At 40.1% G+C, this 21,965-nt stretch overlaps 1 protein-coding gene across 3 annotated transcripts in view; it reads right to left on the bottom strand.

Moving 5' to 3' along the window:
• Positions 1 to 21,965, bottom strand: part of LOC117753176 (myocyte-specific enhancer factor 2A-like) — a 43,498-nt gene that overhangs the window by 8,868 nt on the left and 12,665 nt on the right. For 2 of the 3 annotated variants that reach the window (XM_034571093.1, XM_034571110.1), the window contains exons 2-5: positions 15,290 to 15,477; positions 11,592 to 11,795; positions 917 to 1,051; positions 427 to 652 (exon numbers count right to left, since the gene is read on the bottom strand). In XM_034571093.1, the coding sequence (XP_034426984.1) occupies positions 427 to 652; positions 917 to 1,051; positions 11,592 to 11,795; positions 15,290 to 15,343 (619 nt within the window). In that variant the 5' untranslated portion in view covers positions 15,344 to 15,477. Of the gene's footprint in view, positions 1 to 426; positions 653 to 916; positions 1,052 to 11,591; positions 11,796 to 15,289; positions 15,478 to 15,911; positions 16,117 to 21,965 lie in introns of those variants that run through there. The other variant, XM_034571102.1, reaches the window with a different exon arrangement.

Here is a 21,965-nt window from a genome sequence, read left to right as displayed (position 1 = left end):
ACTGCCTTTTGTTGAAATATGCTGTCACTCACTATATTCAAGGAGAACTATTCACAGGGAAGGCAAGACTACAAACTAAATGTAGATACAGTAAGTCCCATTAGGACGGGTTTCATTTGAGATGCAAGTAAGCGATAATATTTCTGGCCACTGAGCATGTGTCCGAGTGTGTGTGTGTGCTTTTTTTGTGCACCTTTACTCCAAAGTAATACACTCCAATTTGTCAAATCTTTCTTTTGCACAGTTGTTTGTCTCATTATATTAAGTCTTGTCCAGACATAAGAAAAAACTCTAGATGGATGTTGCATATCCTATGATTGAGTGTCATCAGCTGAGTTTAACTGTGAGTTTAGATATCGAAGAGCAATGCAAATATGTTATCACCTGCCCTTCCCTGGAATGTGAAGCACACCCATACTCACACACCTGTGTTCCCAGTGCTGGGGGGTCTCTGTGGAGAATTTCTGTGGAGGTGTGAGTGATGTGAGGAGAGGATCCCACTGTCAGCCAGAGCTGCTGTGGCTGCAGCGAGCGCCTGAGAAGTCACACCTCCTCCTCCTCCTCCTCCTCCTCCTCCTCCTCCTGCAACAGGGCTGTATGACATGTTGCCTGGTGCTACATGCATGAAGTTCTGCTGTGGATGGACTGTGGTCTGCACAGACAGCAACAGATAGAGGAATGTTAATTCTTATAAGAGTATTAGCACCTTTGCAAAAAATGTGAAACATATATAGGATTGGAAAATGTTTAGTTCAAGTCCTTGCAGAGAAGATGTGAGAAGGAAAAGCTGATGGCTTACAGTCTTTAAGGCTTTAATAAGCATTGCTGTGATCTGTGTCAGCAGAGTTTTAAGCTGTTGGCCCTGAAAAGTGACAGCAAACAAAAACTGAGAATCAGAAACTAAAATGCAACTTACAATTTTATGACTCTTCATCATGTGGTCAAATTCCTCATTAATCTTCTTGTATTTCTCCTCAGTGCTGGGGGTGAGGACGTAGGAGGCATCATTGTCAGGGCTGTCACAGCCTCTGTGCTCCTTCTTGTTCAGGGCCTGAAGGTGACACAAGCACAAGAGGGAGGGAGGCAAGTTAAAGACAAATATATCAACACATCAGTAATAGGTACAGTTTAAAGTATGGTCTGTTTTCTGAACATCAGAGCATGTACATCTTTTCAAGTCATAACCTACATTTAAAAAAATCATTAATAATAAATATCAGCAACAACATTAAAATATGTAAATTAATCATTTTTGATGAGAAACTCATTAATTCAGACAACAAAGTCTAAAGTCCATTTACACAACAACCACAGATCTGAAACACATCAGTAAAGTCTGTTCTCATTAAGAGATTTGTTACAAAGTGAAGGAAAAGGGTTAGGGTTAAAGACAGACAAATGTAAAATGTAACAAATGTAAAAGATTGGAACAAAGTAACAATGGATTCTTTCTACATAATAACATTTGTCCATGTCACAAACCGATGTACTGCAGAACACAGGATGTGTATGGTTCTGGCTGCTCCCTACTTGACCTGTGGTTAAAGAGCAGGAAGGACAACTAACCACTAACAAGACTATAAAATAGCTCTGATACTAAAGAGGGTCAGAAAATACAGATAATTTCCAACCATTGAGGTCATATTTACATTCCTGCAGTGCTGTGAATATGCTGTTTTGATACTTAAATCAGTGTGGATGGGGAAACATATTTTCTGTGGTAAAATCACTTTGCAAAAGCAATGCATTTTAAAAAGTAGCTGATTATACGGAGACGTGTTTCCAAGGCCATATCAGGCAATCTGGTTTGATTGCTGTGTTAACCTTTAATTGTCTGAGGATCTGTCTGGAGAATCAATAAATCCATCCATCCATCCAATCATCCATTAGCAGCCTGGCAGTGAGTCAGTTCTGTCGTCCTGACTGAAACACGTACCTCTACAGCTCGATCATTCTGGTGAACCCTCCCTCATGTGTCCACCACCATTTGGTTCACATGTGTTGTATGGTGTGGCGCGAAATGTCTCCTCAATTGATTGGATGGACTGCCATGAAATTTGATAAATGCATTCATGCCCCCCTCAAGATAAAATACAGTATATTTGTGATCCCTTGACTTTTTATAAAGTGTTTTCATCAGGTCAAATTTTCAATGTGTCCAGTACTTTGCTTTATGACCAAATACAGTACCTGTAGAACTTTGCCCAATGGTATTCCAATCAGCCTTGGCTGTGCTTTGAGTTTTTGGCTAATCAACAAATATGAGCCTGCTAACGCGCAATGTTATTCATTAACTATTAATTATTATAAATGATACATTGTATTAATGTCATTGTAAGTAAGTTAGCATGTTAAGTACAATTGTAGTTTGAGAATTGCATTTTCACAAACGGTATCACAGCTGCATTCATGCTTCAGCCAAACATCATCTGCCTGCACTGACTCTCTTCAGGGTCTGACAGTTTGGTTGAGTTTATGAGCTTTGAAGCTGCGTGCGTGACACAAAAAGCTGGTCTGAGTGGTACAGTCATCAGACATCTAGAGTTTTTCTCTGGAGAGATGCTGCTCCACATCACAGTCTTACTCATGTATGCTCACAGCAGCTTTTTTGAAAAAACACAATGGACTGAAGTAAGCAAGTAATATATTTCTATTGCAAGCCCCAAACAACTCTGGGTACGGTGCTTCTAGTGGTGCAGGGTGGATAGATGTGGAAATATAAGGCAAAGAGTAAACTGGTAATCATAGAAATATCGCTTTGAAATGAGTCTGTAAAGAACCATCTTGTAAAAAAAAAGGTGCTTTGAGGAAGGAATAACTTGAACTTAAAGGGGACATTGTATGCCCATTTTACCACAAGTTGATATGGTTCCTTGGGGTCATGTAGGGAGACTTCCAGTGTATTGTTACGACACAATACACAGGAAGCTCATTCGAGTCACTCAAGCATGACGTTTCTGACTTAGAGGAACCATAACAAAACGCGCGAGTGTTTTTTTTCCAGAGTTTTTGGGTTGGTAGACATGCCAGATACCCACATTAACCTGTAGAAGCACTAACAAAGTGGAATTTGCATGCTATGTCCCCTTTAACATCAGCTGAGGCTTCTTGCCGAGATGTGTTAGCATCATCAGTTACATTTACCAACTCGAATGGCACTCAGTAGAATGTATGCCTCTGCCCATGGCCCCTTTATGAAACCACTTTTAAATTCACTAGAGTCCAATTTTTGTTTCAATCTGCACCAAATTGCAAATATAAATACCAGTCCCCTTAACATGTCGGATTTTGTAAAATCAAGATCCATGAATTACTTTCAAAGAAATCGATTAAAATATTGACAAACACCCTGTACCTTGCAATGTTAGATTTGGATCCACACCAACATTTTATGGATTCTCCCCACACCTCATTAACTCATAAACTAACAAACGCAGAAGAAAAGACAACCACCTTAACGGAGGTAACTATAAAAGTAAAAGCATAGTGTTATTATTATTATTATTGAATTATTGATGTTTGTGCATGTAAGAGTTTCACAGTAAAATGCTATTTATCCCATTTACTTTCATTAAACATCTTGCTACTTCATGACATTTGAACATTCTTACATCAATGTTCTGGTATTAAACGGTTTAATGATTATTTAGTCGTGTTGTCATAACTTTCTCAATATTACATCATATCTTTAACATATTCACCATTTGATGACGTTCAGCCACATTGCATTATTATAACGTTGTGAGCTATTTAGCATTTAAGCATCTGTTATAGTTTACAGATTTGTTTTATCTGATATATTTTGTATATTGTGTTATGTAACCTAGTGGTGATCAATTATGAGGGTTGGTAAGTGAAGAGAAGTAAGTTTGTAAGGTGCCTTGGATGAAACAAGTTAGAGAAGTCAGTCTGTGACTGTGAAGTTGGCAGTTCTCTGTAGGTTGACAAAAAAAAAGCAACACACCTTGTTTGGTCACTTGGAGGCTGCGGAAGCTATAAACACAACACTGACATTCTATCATCTTTTAATTTGATATGAAGAACTGCTTAGTCATCTATCAATGTTAGCATTGATTCAGTCCTATTTTTTCTCACTATTTCAATATTCACTCTGCTTTCATCTCTGTTTAGGTCACCACCAGCTCCTGAGGGAAATATCTGTGCGTTTTAATTACTAATTGCTCACCACTGTCTATCCCACAGTGGGTATTGAGGGTTTTTTGTTGGCGAAAAGAAATGAGGTTGAGAGTAGACCAGTTAGGATATAAGTCATAAAACCAAAACAATGAGCATGAAGACACTAAAATGATCCATGGAGCTGAGGCAAAGCTGGTTCAGTTGGCTGCTAACACAGTATGCATATTACACAAGTTTATGTTTATTCCATCCATTGATACATAAATGAATTAAAGCAGCTTAAAGTTGAGGCTTGTGTGAGTTCAAATACTTGAATTCAAAATGAGTCATACATCTGCCAATTGGCATTGTTCAGATGGTTCAGAAAGATTAGGCTTAGATCATCTCTTTATAAAGTGGTAGGATGAATTGATGGATGTTAGGCTGCAGCACCTGGACCTTAGTAAAAGAGTCATTGCAAATCAAATCAAATCATACCAACATCTAGAAGCCTGCATGATGACATCACCTCTCTGGTATCCATCATCTCATCTCTGCTCCTCATTACGTTACACATCATAGCGTGAAAAAGGACAGACTGACAGACCAACACAGCAGCCAGCTGACTGTCTGTCCACCACATGTCCTCTGCATTCCCAGACTCTGGTAGTTATTAGCAGCTCTAAACACACACTTGCCAGTCTATTTTCACCAAAGGCCTTAAACCCAACTTTAACAACTGGTGGCCACTTCAGAAGTCACACGCTCAGTTACTGCTCAGTTGAATGGCTGTTCATTTCCACGCTCTAGTAAACACTAAACTGGACAGTTTAAAATTCCAAAAGACACACGCATTGTTTGGCTCATTCAGTTCTGGACAGGCTTTCCCTCAACCTATCACCCCGCCTGTTTGTTGGACCCTTTGTCTGATAGTTAGTCCATTTGGTCTAATTATGGGAGGGTACAATGAAGTACATTGTGTGAGTTACTGGGTCGCAGTGCCAGCAAGTATCAGTCAAAATGACTGATAAAGAATTAATTACCCATCAGTGATTTCAAGATTCTGGACATTATGGATTACATGGCTTAACGTACATTCTAACACACAAGGTGTAAGGAAAGAACTCTTCATAACAGAAAGTATCATGCAAACGTTATTATGAATCTGCTGCATGTGGGACTGTTCCCTGAAGTCTTCATATAGAATAGAAAGATTGTTTTATAGCTTTTTTCATGGCCTCCGAGTGGCCAAAAACAGGTGTGTTGCTTTTTTCCTTTTTAACCTTCTGATGACTCTTTCCAGTCACAGGCGGTCTTCCCCAACTTGCTTCATATAATGCACCTCAGAAACATGCTTCTCTACAAGCGCCCACAGTAAAGTATATAGATAAGGAGTGCAAGTGCATTGTAAATATAATAGAATGATATTCAATCATAAAATGACTCAGCGGTAATTTAATATGAGGAGAAATACGACAAAAAGCGCTGATGGAATGTTTTCAGTTACTCAGCATCAGGAGTTTGTTACTGTACAACCATTCTCTTGATTCATGTATGAACTCACTTTAACCTTACAAGTAAAACAAGAGTTTTTTTTTTTTAGGACAGCTGTTACCAATCATGTGATCCCCAGTTTCTTCCCCCTGTTTCACAACATACTCAGGTAGCTTTACAGTTTAAATTTGGGGGACGTCCAGCTCCTATGGGAGAGGTTGTTTTCTTTAGAGAAGGAGAGTGAACAGTATGAGGGTTGAGCGTACCCTGGAGAAGAGTGTCTCTGGGGATTCGGTCCAAGAGCCATAGGGCTATATGTGGCTCCACAGATTCTGGTTTGAACCACTACATCATGTCTGAGAACCGAAGACTATCTTAAAGTGTCTGCAGGGGATCTGACAGTGTGTGTCTCCTTATCATCTCAAATGTCAAAGTTGGCTTTAGTGGATCACTAAAGGCATCTGGATCATTGCCACCATGTGGGACGGGCTGCAACCATAAGCATGTGAAGGTGATGTCTTGTTGCTGTTGGGGCTCCATCAAAGATACAGCAAGGCTCCTTCTTTCCTGGAGCAAGTCTTTTCCAGTCAGGTGATTGCCCTTTAGGCTAAGAATAGCCTAAAGGAGAGTTAAAGATGTGATCCAACACATCTCTAGTACAGATAAACTCAGCTCACGCAAACCAGTTTCCACAGGTTGTTTTATGTTGTTGTTTTATGTTGTTATGTATTACTTTATAAGGTATCCTAAAACTAAAACAATGTGCTATATGCCACATGTTGTCTGTCTTTCTGTGTAATGCAGTTTTCACTTGATCTTAGGGTTCTCATTCATGTCAGGCCTCTGCAAGCTGAAATGACTGCACTGCATACCTTGGACAGCTGCTCTGTTTTTGTTGAAATTCAACTCTGCTAAACACAAACCTGTCTCATTATTATGACAAAAGTAATCTGTTTGTAAGATTAGCTGAGCAGTTTAGACTTTGTAGTTGCTGGCAGATCATCATCATAAAAAAAATCCCCCTGGCTTTCAATTTTGTTTCAGCTTGACTTAACACTTTCATCTCCTACATATGGACATACATCTGTACAGAATCTACAGCTTAAAGCCAAATTGAAATTAAAAGTTAGTTTTGCTAAGATATATCCAGGAGTATGAATCATGATATTTGGTTCCAACTAACAATGCCGACAATGATGGCACTGGTAATGTGATTGGTCCAAAACTGTATGGACGAGCACTAGATAGAAGTTTTGCTTCAACATCAATATTGTTAGCCATTGATTAGCACCATCTGTGAATTGAGCACTCCCAACATTATTCTATTACTCCATAAATTACACCATGTCGTGATTTCAATCAGTACTCGTTGTGAATTTTGACATTCCGGTCAAATATCACAAATAGGGCTGCAACTAACGACTATTCTGATAGTCGATTAATCTATCGATTATTGAAACGATTAATCGACTAATCGGATTATGAATCACACAAATTCTCAATTGCTCTTATTTAGCCATCAGCTTTTAAATTTAGCTTGAGGTTGTTCGCGGCATGTGATGACTGGAAATAAAGACAATAAAGATCGATACAATTTATTTTAATAAACTTTGCTGCATATTAGGGTACTATTGATACAAAAACAAAGAAAAATCTAGTTTTTGCCCATTTAAAACCAAGGACAGGCAAAGTGCTAATATAAAAAAATAAACTTAAATTCAAGTTTCCCTTTTTCCTGTGAACCAAGAACAGGCCAAGTGCTGATACTAAAAATAAATTAAAAATCAAGTATCCATTTTTTCTGTTAACAAAAGGACAGGGAAAGTAGCAGCAATAAAAACATCAACAAACAAAACTATAGTCTTCTTTGGACTGCATAATTGTGATTAAAAAAGACGTTTGTCAGGCAATAGGATAACACTACGCTTTTAAACTCGTAAAAAAAAAGTTTAAACCATATTTTTGTAATGGATTCTAGAATCCTGCACACAGGTATATACGTTTATATAGCAAGCTAGATAACAGGCTATCTTACCGAGGCGAGTCTGCATCGTCTACGTTACGATGTCAAACGTGCCTCCTCTTCTAATGCTCATGTCCTGCTTCCATGGAAAGCAAGGTCCGCCTTACAAATATTGCAGGTATTTTTTTTTTGGGCTATGTTAAGGGTGAAGTTCTCCCATACTTTTGACTTTCTGGTGCGCGATGGTGTTGCAACGGACGCCGCTATTGCACATGCGCGACTTTCAGAGATAGGAAGGGAGCGAGATGGCTCACTCCTCAGCTACTTCCACCAGCACGCAATCCTGCTAGCTTGGGCAACTCTGTTTCTGGAGAGACCAGTAAGGATTCCTCTTCTATTGTTAGTTAAAAAGAGACTATCCAAAAAAGAGTTGCAGACCACTTGTTTTAGTGGGACAAAACTTTGGTCCATTGTTTCAAACCATGGTTCAAGGCACATCTCACACTTGTTGGTTCTTCAGACAATACTGAAAAGTCTGAATGTCCAGAGCAAGTGTGAAAGCACTCTATCACCAGTAAGACTAGAACTGTGCTTTGTATAATGTGGGACAAACACAACACTGAGTTTACAGAGGTATATGTATATGTATATGGCTTGAAATAACAAGCAAATCATAAAGGTGCTAACAATGGCAAGATAGGCGGAGCTTTCCCTTTCTGAGAGTAAGCTAGGTAGCCTCACAATAGTAAGCTTTGCTAGCTTGCATTCAGCAAAATGACGCTCAATTGTTGGATGTCACAAAGGTAAAACAGCTTAAATCAATAGTTTGACATTTGCTGCCTTGCCAAGAGTCCGATAAGTACATTCAAGTAGACTCACACATCTGGAGAGCCAGCATCTGGTTAACTTAACTGAGCACAATTTAAGACTGAAAACAGGAATAGGGCTAACCTGACCAAAATCCACCTTCCAGAGAAGCTCATCAGCGTATCACATGTCATTTGTTTAGTCTGTAAAAAGACCTGAGTGAGAAAAAAGACATATACAGCAGTCTTATCGGGGGTTATGTGATGGACTAGTTCTTGGCTTCTATGATACTTAACTCTCAGCATTAAACCAACTCAGCATCCCTAAATGTCAAATTGTTCCTTTAAAACACAAAAAGTGGATGGTTAACTCTAGGCAGGCTTGAAAAGAGGAAAAACGCCTTTTATTATCAATGCAATACGATGTCTCCCTGGTCAGTAAAGCACACTGACAGTTAAAATGGCAGCTAAGCGGCTAAGACAAAATGTATAGTCAGCCAATGCCATTGGAAACATTCATCCGTTGTCTCTACAAATACACCATAAGGATAATTTATCCCCCTTTAAAAATTGAAGAAAGCAATATCTGCAGTCATTATCATTACAGTTTATATTCTACTCACTTGTTGTGTCAGGAAATATAAACAATAATGATACTCTAATAGCTGCAGCATCATTACAGTTTATATTCCCTGACACATCAAATGAGTAGAATTCACATTTCAATTTGACTTTGCACATACCTACTGTATATCAAACAAAGTAAAGAGACATTCGGTGGTAAAATGATGTGAAGACTGCCTGTATAGGCAGAAAGTTGTGAGCTGTTTATGTGAGAGATAATCATCAGCATCACCACGTTTCATCAAACAACAATGAAGCTTCCTTCCAGCCCCCCCCCCCGACACAGGACGTCTGTTGCAGCCAGCGGAGGAATATTTTACACATAGTCAAATCCCATGCTTAAATGTCGCAGACTCACCATTATGTAAAAGAGCAACCTCCCGCTTTCCAGTCTTTGTTGTTACTAGTGTATCTATCAGTGTGACATTTGTGGGGAATTAAACAAATAAGGGCTCGAAGTAGGCAAATAACGCCTGGTGGATGGTGTACAGAGCAGACACAGGTGTCTGTTTGTGGTTTACAGCAGGATAATAGACATGATTATGTTATTTAGAATCACTATGGGCAATGCCAGTCATGCATCTTAACAACCTACCACTAATATCACTACATCTGAGAGGATGAATTCAAATTCTTTTCATCTGTAAGACTGTATTTACTTCAGATCTTTCTGTTAAGTCCGATAATTGTCTAGTTCCTTTCGGGAAACCATGTTAGATTTACTTGGTATGGTTAATCTTTGAATCTGGCAAGATAGAGGACACTGAGTGAGGACAGAGAACAGATGGAAAACATACCTGTACTCCCCCTAAAACACTTAAGTTGTTTTTCAGGAAGGGGGAAGGGCCATTTTGAAAATAAGCTCAGTTAATCGGGATATTTTGCTTCTTTATAGTTTATGTGTGTGTATGTGTATGTGTGTGTGTGTGTGTGTGTGTGTGTGTGTGTGTGTGTGTGTGTGTGTGTGTGTGTGTGTGTGTGTGTGTGTGTGTGTGTGTGTGTGTGTGTGGGATGGGTGGGAGCTTTAACTACAGACTAGCAAGACAAACAGGCATGAGAAGCTTACATAAACAGCCAGAGAATGATTCAAGATGACCATTCATTTTTAATGGCCGCAGCAATGAGTGTGTACTATGATAGACAGGGTAGCGCTGCTCAGGGACCATGATGCAACACTGCTGGCGTCACCACACTGATGACGCTGAAGCACCCCACAGAATGGGTGGATGGCTGGATCTTATCATGACCCTGTATACTAAAGGGTGTTAAACAATTGCAATGGTTAGCAATTTGACAGACATAAACAGCAGCCAATGTTATTTAGAAACCAAGATCAGCCTACAAAGACATGTCTGGGGCCATGGGAAAAAGACACACAATTTCTCTTAATTTTCAAAGGAACCAAGTTAAACTGTTTAAAAAATGTGAATATTTACACCTGGTGGATCTCTGCCCATTTCTGCACAGATAATAGCAGTGAAGTTAGTTTCAGCTGTAGAAGACCTGTTCTGCCACCATCAAGTCCAAGTGATTACAGCACTTGGGCTTCATGCGGAGGACCTGGCTGAATCCCTGCTCAGCTATGTTGTTGGCAAAACAAAGAGAAGCAGCCTGGTCTTCTTCCAGAGAGACACTCATGGGTATATTTGACCAACATACTGCCCATCCAGATGGGCAGAACGTAGCCTGTGCCACGTCGTTGCAGTGGATTTGGACAAGATGCTCCTGGATAGTGAGCTTGCCCTCTCGGTCATGTCCAGCTGGAAAAGCTGCACCTCCCAGACAGGAACATAGAGGAGGTTCCTGAATTGACTCTCAATGTCAAGATTATTCATCCTCAGGTGGATGGTGTAATTAAGAAGGTGGACATGGGTAAGAGCCTCCGATACAGTAAATGAGTAAAACAATCCAACTTTAATCTTTCAATTGTGTTGCTTCTTAGTCTACAAATACGTAATTCTTCATATTTATAATCCATATATGACATGTATTATGCAGCATGTAACTTTTTGGCATTAAAAGGTTTTGAGTGACATTCTTTTTTTTTTACAATTCAAGGAAAATGCAAAATAGCAAAAACCTAATAGATTAAATTAATAAACTAATTAATAATGTTTAATAATAATTGAATGTTTATGACAATACGAAAACGCTGCTGAGAAAAGTTGCAGCGTGAACTCACCCCTTTCAAGTGGAGTCAGGCTGATGGTGGCACTTTTCTGGTTTTAGGAAATGTTTTATTTATGAGTGTAGTTTGTGGTTCCGCCCCCACAGAGAAACACTATTCTAAATGGATGCCAACAGTCTGAGAGCTTTCACAACAAATACTGAGGAATTCTAAAACCTGATTAGAATGTAAAGAGTTGGAGTCTAAATCCCAAATAAAGTTTTATTGTCTCAAGAATTCTTTCTCTCCTTATTTGTTGTTCCAGTTCTGTATTTAGGTAACTCTTTCACTTTCACTCAATTACTTCCACTGCTGTTTTTCTTTCTAAAACTCCGTCCATGGAAAAAAGCAGAAAAGGTTTCACACTTACACTGACATAAGGACATGAGTTGGAGACAACTGAGAAATTTCTACCACTCACCTCTACAATGTCAGAGTTGGTTCTGCTCTCGTGTGGTTCGTTGTACTCGGTGTATTTCAGTAGGACTTTGTCCATGTCGGTGCTGGCGTACTGAAACAGCTTGTTGGAGCTGTTGAAGATGATGAGGGCGATTTCACAGTCACACAGAACGCTCAGCTCATAGGCCTTCTTCATCAGACCAAACTTCCTCTTCATGAAAGTCACCTAGAGAGACACACCAAGGATCAGTCTGGTTATCTTCAAATATCCACAGACAAAATTGCATTTTAGTTTTTATATTTTAAAAGCATAATCTGTTGATTTTCTATGCCTTTAAACATTTCCTGACCCAAGACCCATTATTTGCATCAATTTGCCATCATGGTGGAAATCAGAGATCACTAATACTAAATTGACAAAGGGTTTCTAAAAGAAATCTGACCCAACAAAAAAATAATTTACACGTGTGGGCGTGCTGCATCCAATCCCAGCTCGGACTGGGCGAGTGGCTGGTGACACAGTGGACATGTCGCCAGTGTATCACAGGACCAACACACAGAGACAAACAACCAAGAGTGCTAACCACTGCTCCACCGTGCCACCTGTTCTAAGGAATGTGTGGTTGTCAAAATTTAGTCACAGTAATAGTAATTATAACACACATTTGCAGTTGGCATTAGGTTTAATTTCAGCCATTTAGCAACTGCTCTCTCTCTAGAACTGAATATGAGTCCATGAGCACAGTGGCAACGTGTAATACTACATCATCATAGTCTTGAGAGATAAGAGATTCTGGAGATTCAGAATGTGCCTGTGTCACACTGAAAGAGGAGGATAAGGGGGAGGCGCTTGTGCAAGATTTGGAACTGAAATCCCAGAAGCTGATGGAAATAACCTGGAAATTATTAAACCTCCCTTAATGATAACTATCAAGGTATTCCTTGAAAAACCATAGTATTGTCAGTAAACATATAAAACAAACAAACAAAAAACATTCAAAATGTGTAGCGTTGTATTGGGTTGTGACATCTAAATGATTGCAATCATTCTTGTAACCTTCATGATCCCCTTAACTATGACATGCAACTAGTATAAAGCTAGAACGCACTGTTTGGACTGGAGACATTTACAGCTCATAATCAAACCCATCACACATCAATCATGCTTCCATTCCTTTTTCTTGGTGTGTAGCCTCCTCCCTGCAGTGAACTGTGTTCATGTAGGTTTGTCTTCTGAGATCTTGACTCATATCACATCTAGAAGCTTCCTCTGACTCTCAAATGTTGGTGAGGAGGGTCGGAGTCTTGTTCAGTATGTAACAACAAAAAATATTAGAACCAAAAGTGATTACAACTGCTCTGAAAACAGTCGACGCTGACAAAACCTGACACATGGAAGCAGGGCACAGTAATTTGCATCCTCAGAGGAAGTATAATCCACAGTTTGTCGGAAAGCAGTTTTTCCAGTTTCACTTTCTCCCCAAAGGTTTGAGTTGGTGTTCTGCCAAATGTTGCAGTTCACTGAGGGGAAGTATAAATTATCCTATAAACATAACTTGAAAGAGGGGTGAGAAAAAACAGAAACCTCCTAATCACAGCAGCAGACTCAAACAAGCATGTGTGCATTTCACATGGACCGGGAGAAAACACCCAGTCTCCTATATTTTCTCTGCTACGTCCTCCTGAAATGAACAAACAAACTCCTCTATGACTGGCACCAGGAAGATCCCCACATTTGTTTACCTCTGTGCAAGAAGGAACATGAAGTGCTTCCATTGATGTGGACCTCACTGGACGTCAGGTAACTGTCATGAGAGTTAAGTGCGGAATATGTAGGTTAAATGTGGGGAACCCAGTAACTTAAAGCCACTCTTTATCTCCTGTCCTACTTGGAGGCTTTTACCAAGGGAGCTGAAGAGAGTACCATCATGCATGATAGTACTGTGGCTTTATACTGTATATGCTTTACCACACAGAGCCGAAGAGGGAACGATATATATGATTTATTCTTCTGTTTGGTCGTAAAAGTATAATTTTCTTTAAACATTTTCTTAATCGGTCTAATATAAGGTCATTTGTCTCCAATACAGTTTCAATTGTTTTTGTAATGTCTGGAGAGCAAAGTGTCCCAAGCCAAGATGTTGAATCTCCTGTAACATCCCATGTTCTGGTGGGGAAGTAGATGGTCGACAGAGTTCATGTTCAACCAGGCTGAACATTTACACTTATGCTAGAAACTTGGGAGAGTGAAAATAAAAATCCAAATATTAATATAGTTCAATTGTTCCCTTATGAAACCACATGTAAATTCACCAGATTTTTATCTGGATCTGGATCTCATGAATATCGGTCCCCTGAGCATGGCTGATTTTTTCCTTCAATAAACATGTATCACTCTCTGAGACATCAATGTTTTAAAACACCCTATCTCACAATGATAAAAAAGTGAAAGAAAAAATGCTGGATCCACCCCATGATCTGGATCCTCATCAAATTTTAATGGTCTCTCTCTTGGGTAATGCCCCACCCCTCCACAAGATTTCATGGAAATCGGTTCAGTCATTTTTACAACCCTGCTAACAAACAAACGCAGATCAAAACATAACCTCCTTGGTGTATGTTAATGATAGTGCTCACTGAAAAAACATTGCATCAGTAACTAGATGAGATGATAGTGTTGAAATGAACAGTTCTCTCTATAACTCTGTTTATTGGCAGGAAAGTTAGTTTTTTTCAGTTTTTTTCTGAAACAAAGTTGAGCATGACTTGAAAATACATTTCTATGAAAAGAGAAAAGAGATAATCACCTTGTTCCTCTTTCTGTACATGTGTGTGCTGAAAGCTGATGAATCGACTACTACAGCACCATATACACTGCATAGTGACTCGTGTGATGGTTTGAGGAAAAACAGCTAAAACACTTGATGCACTTGACAGATAAAAAACAAGAACAGACCAACTTCCCAAAATAGTGTGCGAGAACCTAAATTTACAGCAGGCTCCAGTGATAGTGCACAGCTAAAGCAGTGTCTATCTAAAAATGGTCTGACCAAGACAGCCAAACATCAAATATAAACATCATCCCAGATATTTATTTTCCAGCCACATCCCTATTTCCAGAGCCTGCGCCTTCCCTCCAGACAGGCTGGTATTTGTTGTGCTGTTGGAGGTGATATATATAGAGGAGACAGACAGAGAGGGATTCCAGTGGGCAGCAGTGTGGTGGAGCAAGGAGACTGTGAGGAGAGAAGGCCACTGTGTGTCCCTAACGCTGACCCACCCTGCTAATGACAGGGTGCCGCTCGGACCAAGCTAACCCCAAATTACTGCCCTCGCCACCAGCTGTGACCACTGCTCTCTGAAAAGTAAAGCAGCTCACACGAGTTCTTTAGATTGAAACTACAGGGGGTACGCACATGGTTCCTTGAGGGATACCTTTCACAAAGTGTTCCTTAAAACTTTCAATACTTGCACATCTGTACAATATTTTGTGTTCCAGTTCGAAACTACAATATGCACTTTAAATCTGCTTGTCAGATATCATAAAAAAATATATATATAACGACTGAAACATTCTGCAGCAAGGTGTTGTTTTTCATGTTTGTATGATGCATGTTGTGATACAGAAGCCTGACGAGATGTTTAACAGAGTAGTGTCAGGAGAAAGGAACTTAAATGATCATAATATAGAAGACAGAATAATAAGAAAGGGACACTGACCTGTCGGTTCCTCTCATCCACGATCCGTGTGATCTGGATCTTCCTCCTCCCCATTTTCCAAACACCTCCCGGTAAAAGCTGAAGCAGAATATCAGTAAGCTCCAGGTAGTGAAGGGTTCAACAGACACTCGTCAACATATAGTCTCTCTGTCAGCTCTGTCACTCCAGGAACAGCTTGGCATGGCTTGCTGAAAAAGAGAAAGGCAGAGACAGAGTCAATTTAATCCCAGTGTCATTGAGTCTTCACAGCACCAACAATGACACAAGCAAGTATATTCAGCCAAAGCTTTTCAATAGTGCATCTTCACAAGAGCATCACTTAACAAGGGCTCATAGATTCATTGCATCTGCATTGCCAAACCCAGGTTCTTTAAAAGACTGAAGATAATACCAAGAAAATCAATTCAGCAAAAAAAAAAACATTCATCTTCTCATATTTTCAAATGGCTGAGCACCAGTGTTACAGATAATCTGCCAAACCTGGTTGCAGCTGATGTGGTAAATTGCCATGCACTTCAGTCTATCTCACTGCTATTTCCACAGTCCTTGGAGGGAGTGTCACCAGGGTATAAAGCACCCCAAGGTAAACTGACCACCCAGCAACAAGGACATGATAACTCACCAGATTCCCAACCACAATCGAACAAACCCAGTCTTCTCTGGAATCCAAAATTCAGTCATCAATCTAGTGCATCTCCTTGAAGGTGCACCTTGTCTATCTTGCTCCACAGCAATACTCTGTCATGTGCACCAGCATGTTTGATCCTGAAGTCTTGAGAGTGAACTCGCCTCCTCTCTCCAGCTTTCTCCTCTTGCAGGGGAGCCCACCTGCCTCGCTGTGTCCCTCCTCCGCCTCAGTGTCTCTCAGCCCTGCCTTACCCCAGAGCTCCTTAGCTCTTGCCTAATCTCATCTGATCTGGGAGGAGGCAGAGAGTGGGGCGAAGCCAGGCTTTATCCTAACCCTCCCTAGATTACTGCAGCATGTGGAGCCCAGAGCTGAGCCACCAAAACCCTCACTGCACACCCAGTTCACTGGGTTGGGAGATGGGACAAATTCATTTGTCATGCACCATGCAGAAGAAACCTATCGGTGACTTTTTGCTGATTAAAATACCACTACATTTGATGGAAGATAATGCACCTAAATGCTCCATACAGCAGATAAATGAAGAATAAATAAAATCAAATGGAAAATGTTTTTTCGAAATGCATTTAAAGCCTAGTTGCTATTTCCCGAAGACTTCCTCATCCCACTCTGGTCATGTGCCATTAAAGTGATTGTTTCTGTGCTTTCCATTGGAAAAACACTACTATCTCATATTTCATGTTTTTATTTTATCATCCTTGAACGTTTTAAAGCTGAGCTGTACGTAATGGCGATTGCTTTGCAAGATGCCGCACGCATTGTCTAAACCTTCCAGTTCACCACCAGCTCAGATCCAAGCTGACCCTGCCAAGTCAGTTCTGCGTTTGCACTGTAACAAAGACTCCTTGCATATTTGGGATTTAAAGGTCACAAGGATTTATCGGTATTCCAATCTGGATGATTTGATGGCAAGACATATATTTTGAAAAGGGAACAACAATCATTTCCACCTCCTCTTCTGAGTTGTCATTTCCAGGAGAAAATACTTTTCTTTCACTATGTGCTCTTACAGGAAGGCTGCGTTCGATTTATTGATTAATGCTGCGTCTGAATCAGTTGAAAGGTTGAAGACGCTAAAAGTCACTCGTCAGTTCTCTGGTCTAGTTAGGAGAGCCTGGAAAAGCAGGAGATAACATCTTTAACATCTGTAACATACAGCTGTGTAATAGTTCAAATATTGTGTTATAATAATAATGCATTGATCTGCTAAAAGACATGTGGTGTTGTATAATTCATGAAGTAATTTAAGTGAAATACTCTGATATAAATATTAACTTGTGTGTCACAAAGAACCCAGATTTTTCTTTTTCTACATTAAAATAGTTTCAAATGATTTACAAAAACATCCAGTCATTAATGAAATAAAAAATAGTTCCTAAAATCAAATAAAATTAAACCCAACAATCACATTGTTACTAAGAAAGAAATTCATATTCTTCATCAACCCTATTCTACTGTATTTTACAGATTTCTTTCACTGAATACATTTGTGAGGAAGCGTTGCTGTGTAGATCATGTTTCCAAGCAATGTTCTGCGTGTGTGCTATAGAGAGGTGATCAGGGTGAACTCTGGGATCGCACAGGGACACCAGAGACAGGGGTTCATATAGTTTCAGTCCTGAGTGTGATGAGGTCAGTTTTTGGCAACACAAACCCTCTGGTGATGGTAAGTGAAACCCAAAGACCCCAAATTGTTTCCTGGGCTTTGCTGAGAGGCTCTAAAACAAACCCATTAAAAGCCTTTTTATTATTAGTTTCTACAGTCAGATATGGCACGGCAACAGAGTTAAATATGTTGTCAGTGAACATTTTGTGGCTTTGCAGATTTGTCCATCAGCAACATAATTCTTAAAGGTTCAGTGTGGAGAATATAGTGACATCTAGTGGTGACGTTGCAAGTTGCGGCTGAATACCCCTCACCTCATCCTCCCCTTCCAAACATGAAAGTAACCCTGTGGTAACCTTCAGTTGTCATAAAAACTCAAAAGGTATGTAGTTTGTCCAGTTTGGGCTCCTATAAAATATAATTTGTACAATTTTGAGTAGTAAAAACATCAAGTAGAAACATCACTAGGATTTCTGCCAATAGATCCCTTTCACCTATATCTTACACACTGAGCCTTTAATGTCAATTAAAAGAAAGCAATTAAAATGTTATAGGTGTCAACAAATTTGTATATGATCATTTTTAGGGAGACAGGCTTCTTTAATTGTTGATCACTGTAAGATTCACTAATTATGGCCTCTGCCTGCATTAATATTGTAAAGTTAGTCAGAAATAGAACATACAACACAAATAACATACGTTTTAACCATGTGTTTATAGGTAACCCTCTGCATGTGTGTCAAATGTGTCTGTGACTAAAAAAGTGTGAACAGCAACACTGGCGCCTGTTTTACATCCTCAGACAAGTTGTCCAGATCAGTGCAGATGTAATATGTTACTATGGCAGAAACTCTATCTGGCTGGCGTGAAAATCAATACAGCACAGAGCGCCGAGCCAACAGGCTGCTGCACCCGGCACTCACACAGACAAGGTTGAGCCATTTATTAGCATTTCATTACACCACCAAAAAAAAATTACGCTTAATCTGATACAAACAGTAGCAGCATTTAAAAACATGATATGGTAATTTAAGGTATGCATGACAGTTGCTTCTGTCCTTTGCTGAATGAATTATGTGTTTACAGAATCCTCTTGATTCTCTTTATATATTTGAATACTTCGGGCAATGCTCCAGTGTCTTTACATTATTCATAAAATATGCATATATAGCACTTTGGAATTAACTTTTGACTATAAATATTCACACTGGACTGGAAAACAACATAATCACAATCTGTATGATTCCTCAAAGATTTTCTATCCAGTAAGTGATTAAGTGTTGGTATCATGCCATACAGAATAAAACATTTTAATGATTATTATTGATTTTCTGAATATTTGGTATTTTCACGCTTGATTTCCTTGTTTATTTAATTATTTCCAAAGGCTGAAAAAATATGAAACATTAAAGAAACAGATCTGCAGTTTTCTAATCTCTACTCACTCTGACCTTCTCACCGCATCTCTTTAACTTGAAAATACACCCTGCCTCTGGATGTATCCTTAACAAGGAGTGCTAAGCCCCCGAGCGAACCTCACAGCCAAATGCACTCCTCTTTATCTCACCCATGAAATCCAATTCCTGTGGATCATTGGAAGCGTGACCATTCTTTGTGAGGGTATGAAACACACTTTTCCGAGGTTGGATAGCACAAGGTTTTATATGTGTTGTTCCTATACAATAGCACAATGTCACTGATTGTTGTTAAATGGAGCCGAGGGAGTCTTCCTCAGACATTTTCTACACATAAAGTGTACTGAATGGACATGACTGCATGATGAGCAGGAAAAAATGTGTTTTTGCTCTGCCTGCTGAAAAAATATTTCTGATTCCTACTACGCACGAGCTGTAAATATGCTTGTATTTGACTATTTTACACTATTTATTTTAAGGTATCATTTGCGTACATGAAAAAATGTATTCTTATATTTACACTCATGGTTAAATATGAAGCTGGAGCCAGTAGATGGTTAGATTAGCACAAAGCCTGGAAACAAAAGGAACATCAATCCTGTTTTTTTCTGAAAGCAACAAAACCCCACTTGACATCAATGTGAGGCTGCTTGACGATGAGCAGAAACTCAAGGATCTTTGATATGATCATTATACAACCCTCATTGATTGTCATCTGAGGAAGGCACTACTCTACGAATGCTCTGTGGCAACAGAACATGACCTATGACTGTGCTCTTCAGAAAGTGTGACTTGTAGAATGTGTGACTTTGAGTCATAGCAGGGTGTTGAAATGCATGAAGTTCATCATTCTAGGAGTGGATGAAAGTTAAAACATCTGTCTTCTCCTCAACTAAAAACATTCCTGTCGTTCAAAAACACCCACAGTTATCAACCAATGTAGTTCTCAGAATCTCAGCTCTGTCACTAACAGTAAGGAAAGAGTGGGGACAGCAGGACTGGACACTGCAGCTAAAACACAGACTAACACTCCTCCACTTCCTGTTAGCTCAGACAGCTACTGTACATCCTGTTCCGTGACCTGTCTGACAGTCAAAGAGGGAGCATGAGTGGAAAACATAACCCTCCCACCACACACACACACACACACACACACACACACACACACACACACACACACACACACACACACACACACACACACACACACACACACACACACACACACACACACACCACCATTAACATTCTCTCTTTCCGCTGAGCATTCATTTTCTTACTGTATCCAAACTAATTAACACTGACCACAAAAGCACAATAAGCATTGGTTCTTACACCTCATCATTAAGCAGCCAGGAGAGAAGAAGTCAGAGGATCAGACATAATGTTTGACTGACACAACAAACCAGTTAAGTTGGTTGGTTGGTTGGTTGGTGAGTTGGTTGGTTGTGGATGTTTGGTTGGGGTTGTTTGGTTGGTTGGTTCTGGTTGTTTGGTTGGTTGGTTGGTTGGTTGTGGATGTTTGGTTGTGGTTGTTTGGTTGGTTGATTGGGGTTGTTTGGTTGGTTGGTTGTGGTGGTTTGGTTGGTTGGTTGTGGATGTTTAGTTGTGGTTGTTTGGTTGGTTGGTTGGGGTTGTTTGGTTGGTTGGTTGGGGTTGTTTGGTTGGTTGGTTGGTTGGTTGTGGTTGGTTGTTTGGTTGTGGTTGGTTGGTTGGTTGGTTGGTTGGTTGGTTGGTTGGTTGGTTGGTTGGTTGGTTGGTTGTGGTTGTTGAGTTGGTTGGTTATGGATGTTTGGTTGGTTGGTTGGTTGGTTGGTTGTGGATGTTTGGTTGTGGTTGTTTGGTTGGTTGATTGGGGTTGTTTGGTTGGTTGGTTGTGGTGGTTTGGTTGGTTGGTTGTGGGTGTTTAGTTGTGGTTGTTTGGTTGGTTGGTTGGGGTTGTTTGGTTGTGGTTGGTTGTTTGGTTGTGGTTGGTTGGTTGGTTGGTTGGTTGGTTGGTTGGTTGGTTGGGTGGTTGGTTGTGGTTGTTGAGTTGGTTGGTTGTGGATGTTTGGTTGGGGTTGTTTGGTTGGTTGGTTCTGGTTGCTTGGTTGGTTGGTTGGTTGGTTGTGGATGTTTGGTTGTGGTTGTTTGGTTGGTTGGTTGGTTGCGGTTGGTTGTTTGGTTGGTTGGTTGTGGTTGGTTGTGGTTGGTTGGTTGGTTGGTTGGTTGGTTGGTTGGTTAGTTGTAGTGATTCATCAATTACAGTTATACCCACGGACACGCGGTTAATCAGAGGTTCTGTGTGTGCAGGGAGCATGTCTGAGGGATTTTGGCATTGTGGAGACAGGATGCACCTGGCGCATCTGAAAACGGGGGGACATAGAGATGTATTAGGTGTGTTAGCGGCAGGATAACCAGAAATTATTTTATTCTTTTATCTTTCCCTTTAAGTAGGTTTATCCTTTGAAATTTAATATTTATTTGGAATGGGGGAGAGATAGTTTACATATTTACCTTGTTGTGACAGCTCACCTCTCTCCCTCCCCTCTCTCTCTCTGAGACTCGAGCAGTCAGCCCTCACCAAAATTACACTACACTATTGCACGGTGCGCACTCTCCTTAAAGGAGATAAACGAAGGATAAGGGAAATTTAAAACAATGTCTGGTTGGTTAAGTCGATCCCCACCACTAACACACCCAGTACATCTCAATCTCTCCTTGTTTCCAGATGCTCCATGCCCATCCTGTCACCACGATACCAAAATCCCTCAGACACGCTACGCGCCATGGTGCACGGAAATGGGTCCATATGTTTTTCTAGTCTAATTGCAAATGTCTCCACCACAGTGTCCTCAGAGTCAGTGCAGACAGTGTGTGTCGAACTAAAGCCCATTGTAGAGGCTACATCATGTGATTAAGTGAAAGGTTTTATCTCTCAACCATGAGGATTCTTCAGTTCAGCTCTACAGGTCTGGTTAGTAAGGAACCGATCATAACTTGTGGCCCCGAGGTATTTATCTCGTTCCC

The sequence above is a fragment of the Hippoglossus hippoglossus genome, chromosome 3 (assembly GCF_009819705.1).
Source record: "Hippoglossus hippoglossus isolate fHipHip1 chromosome 3, fHipHip1.pri, whole genome shotgun sequence".
Taxonomy (NCBI): Eukaryota; Metazoa; Chordata; class Actinopteri; order Pleuronectiformes; family Pleuronectidae; genus Hippoglossus; species Hippoglossus hippoglossus.
The sequence above is the reverse complement of the archived record's forward strand: the minus strand, read 5'-3'. Positions and strand labels throughout refer to the sequence as shown.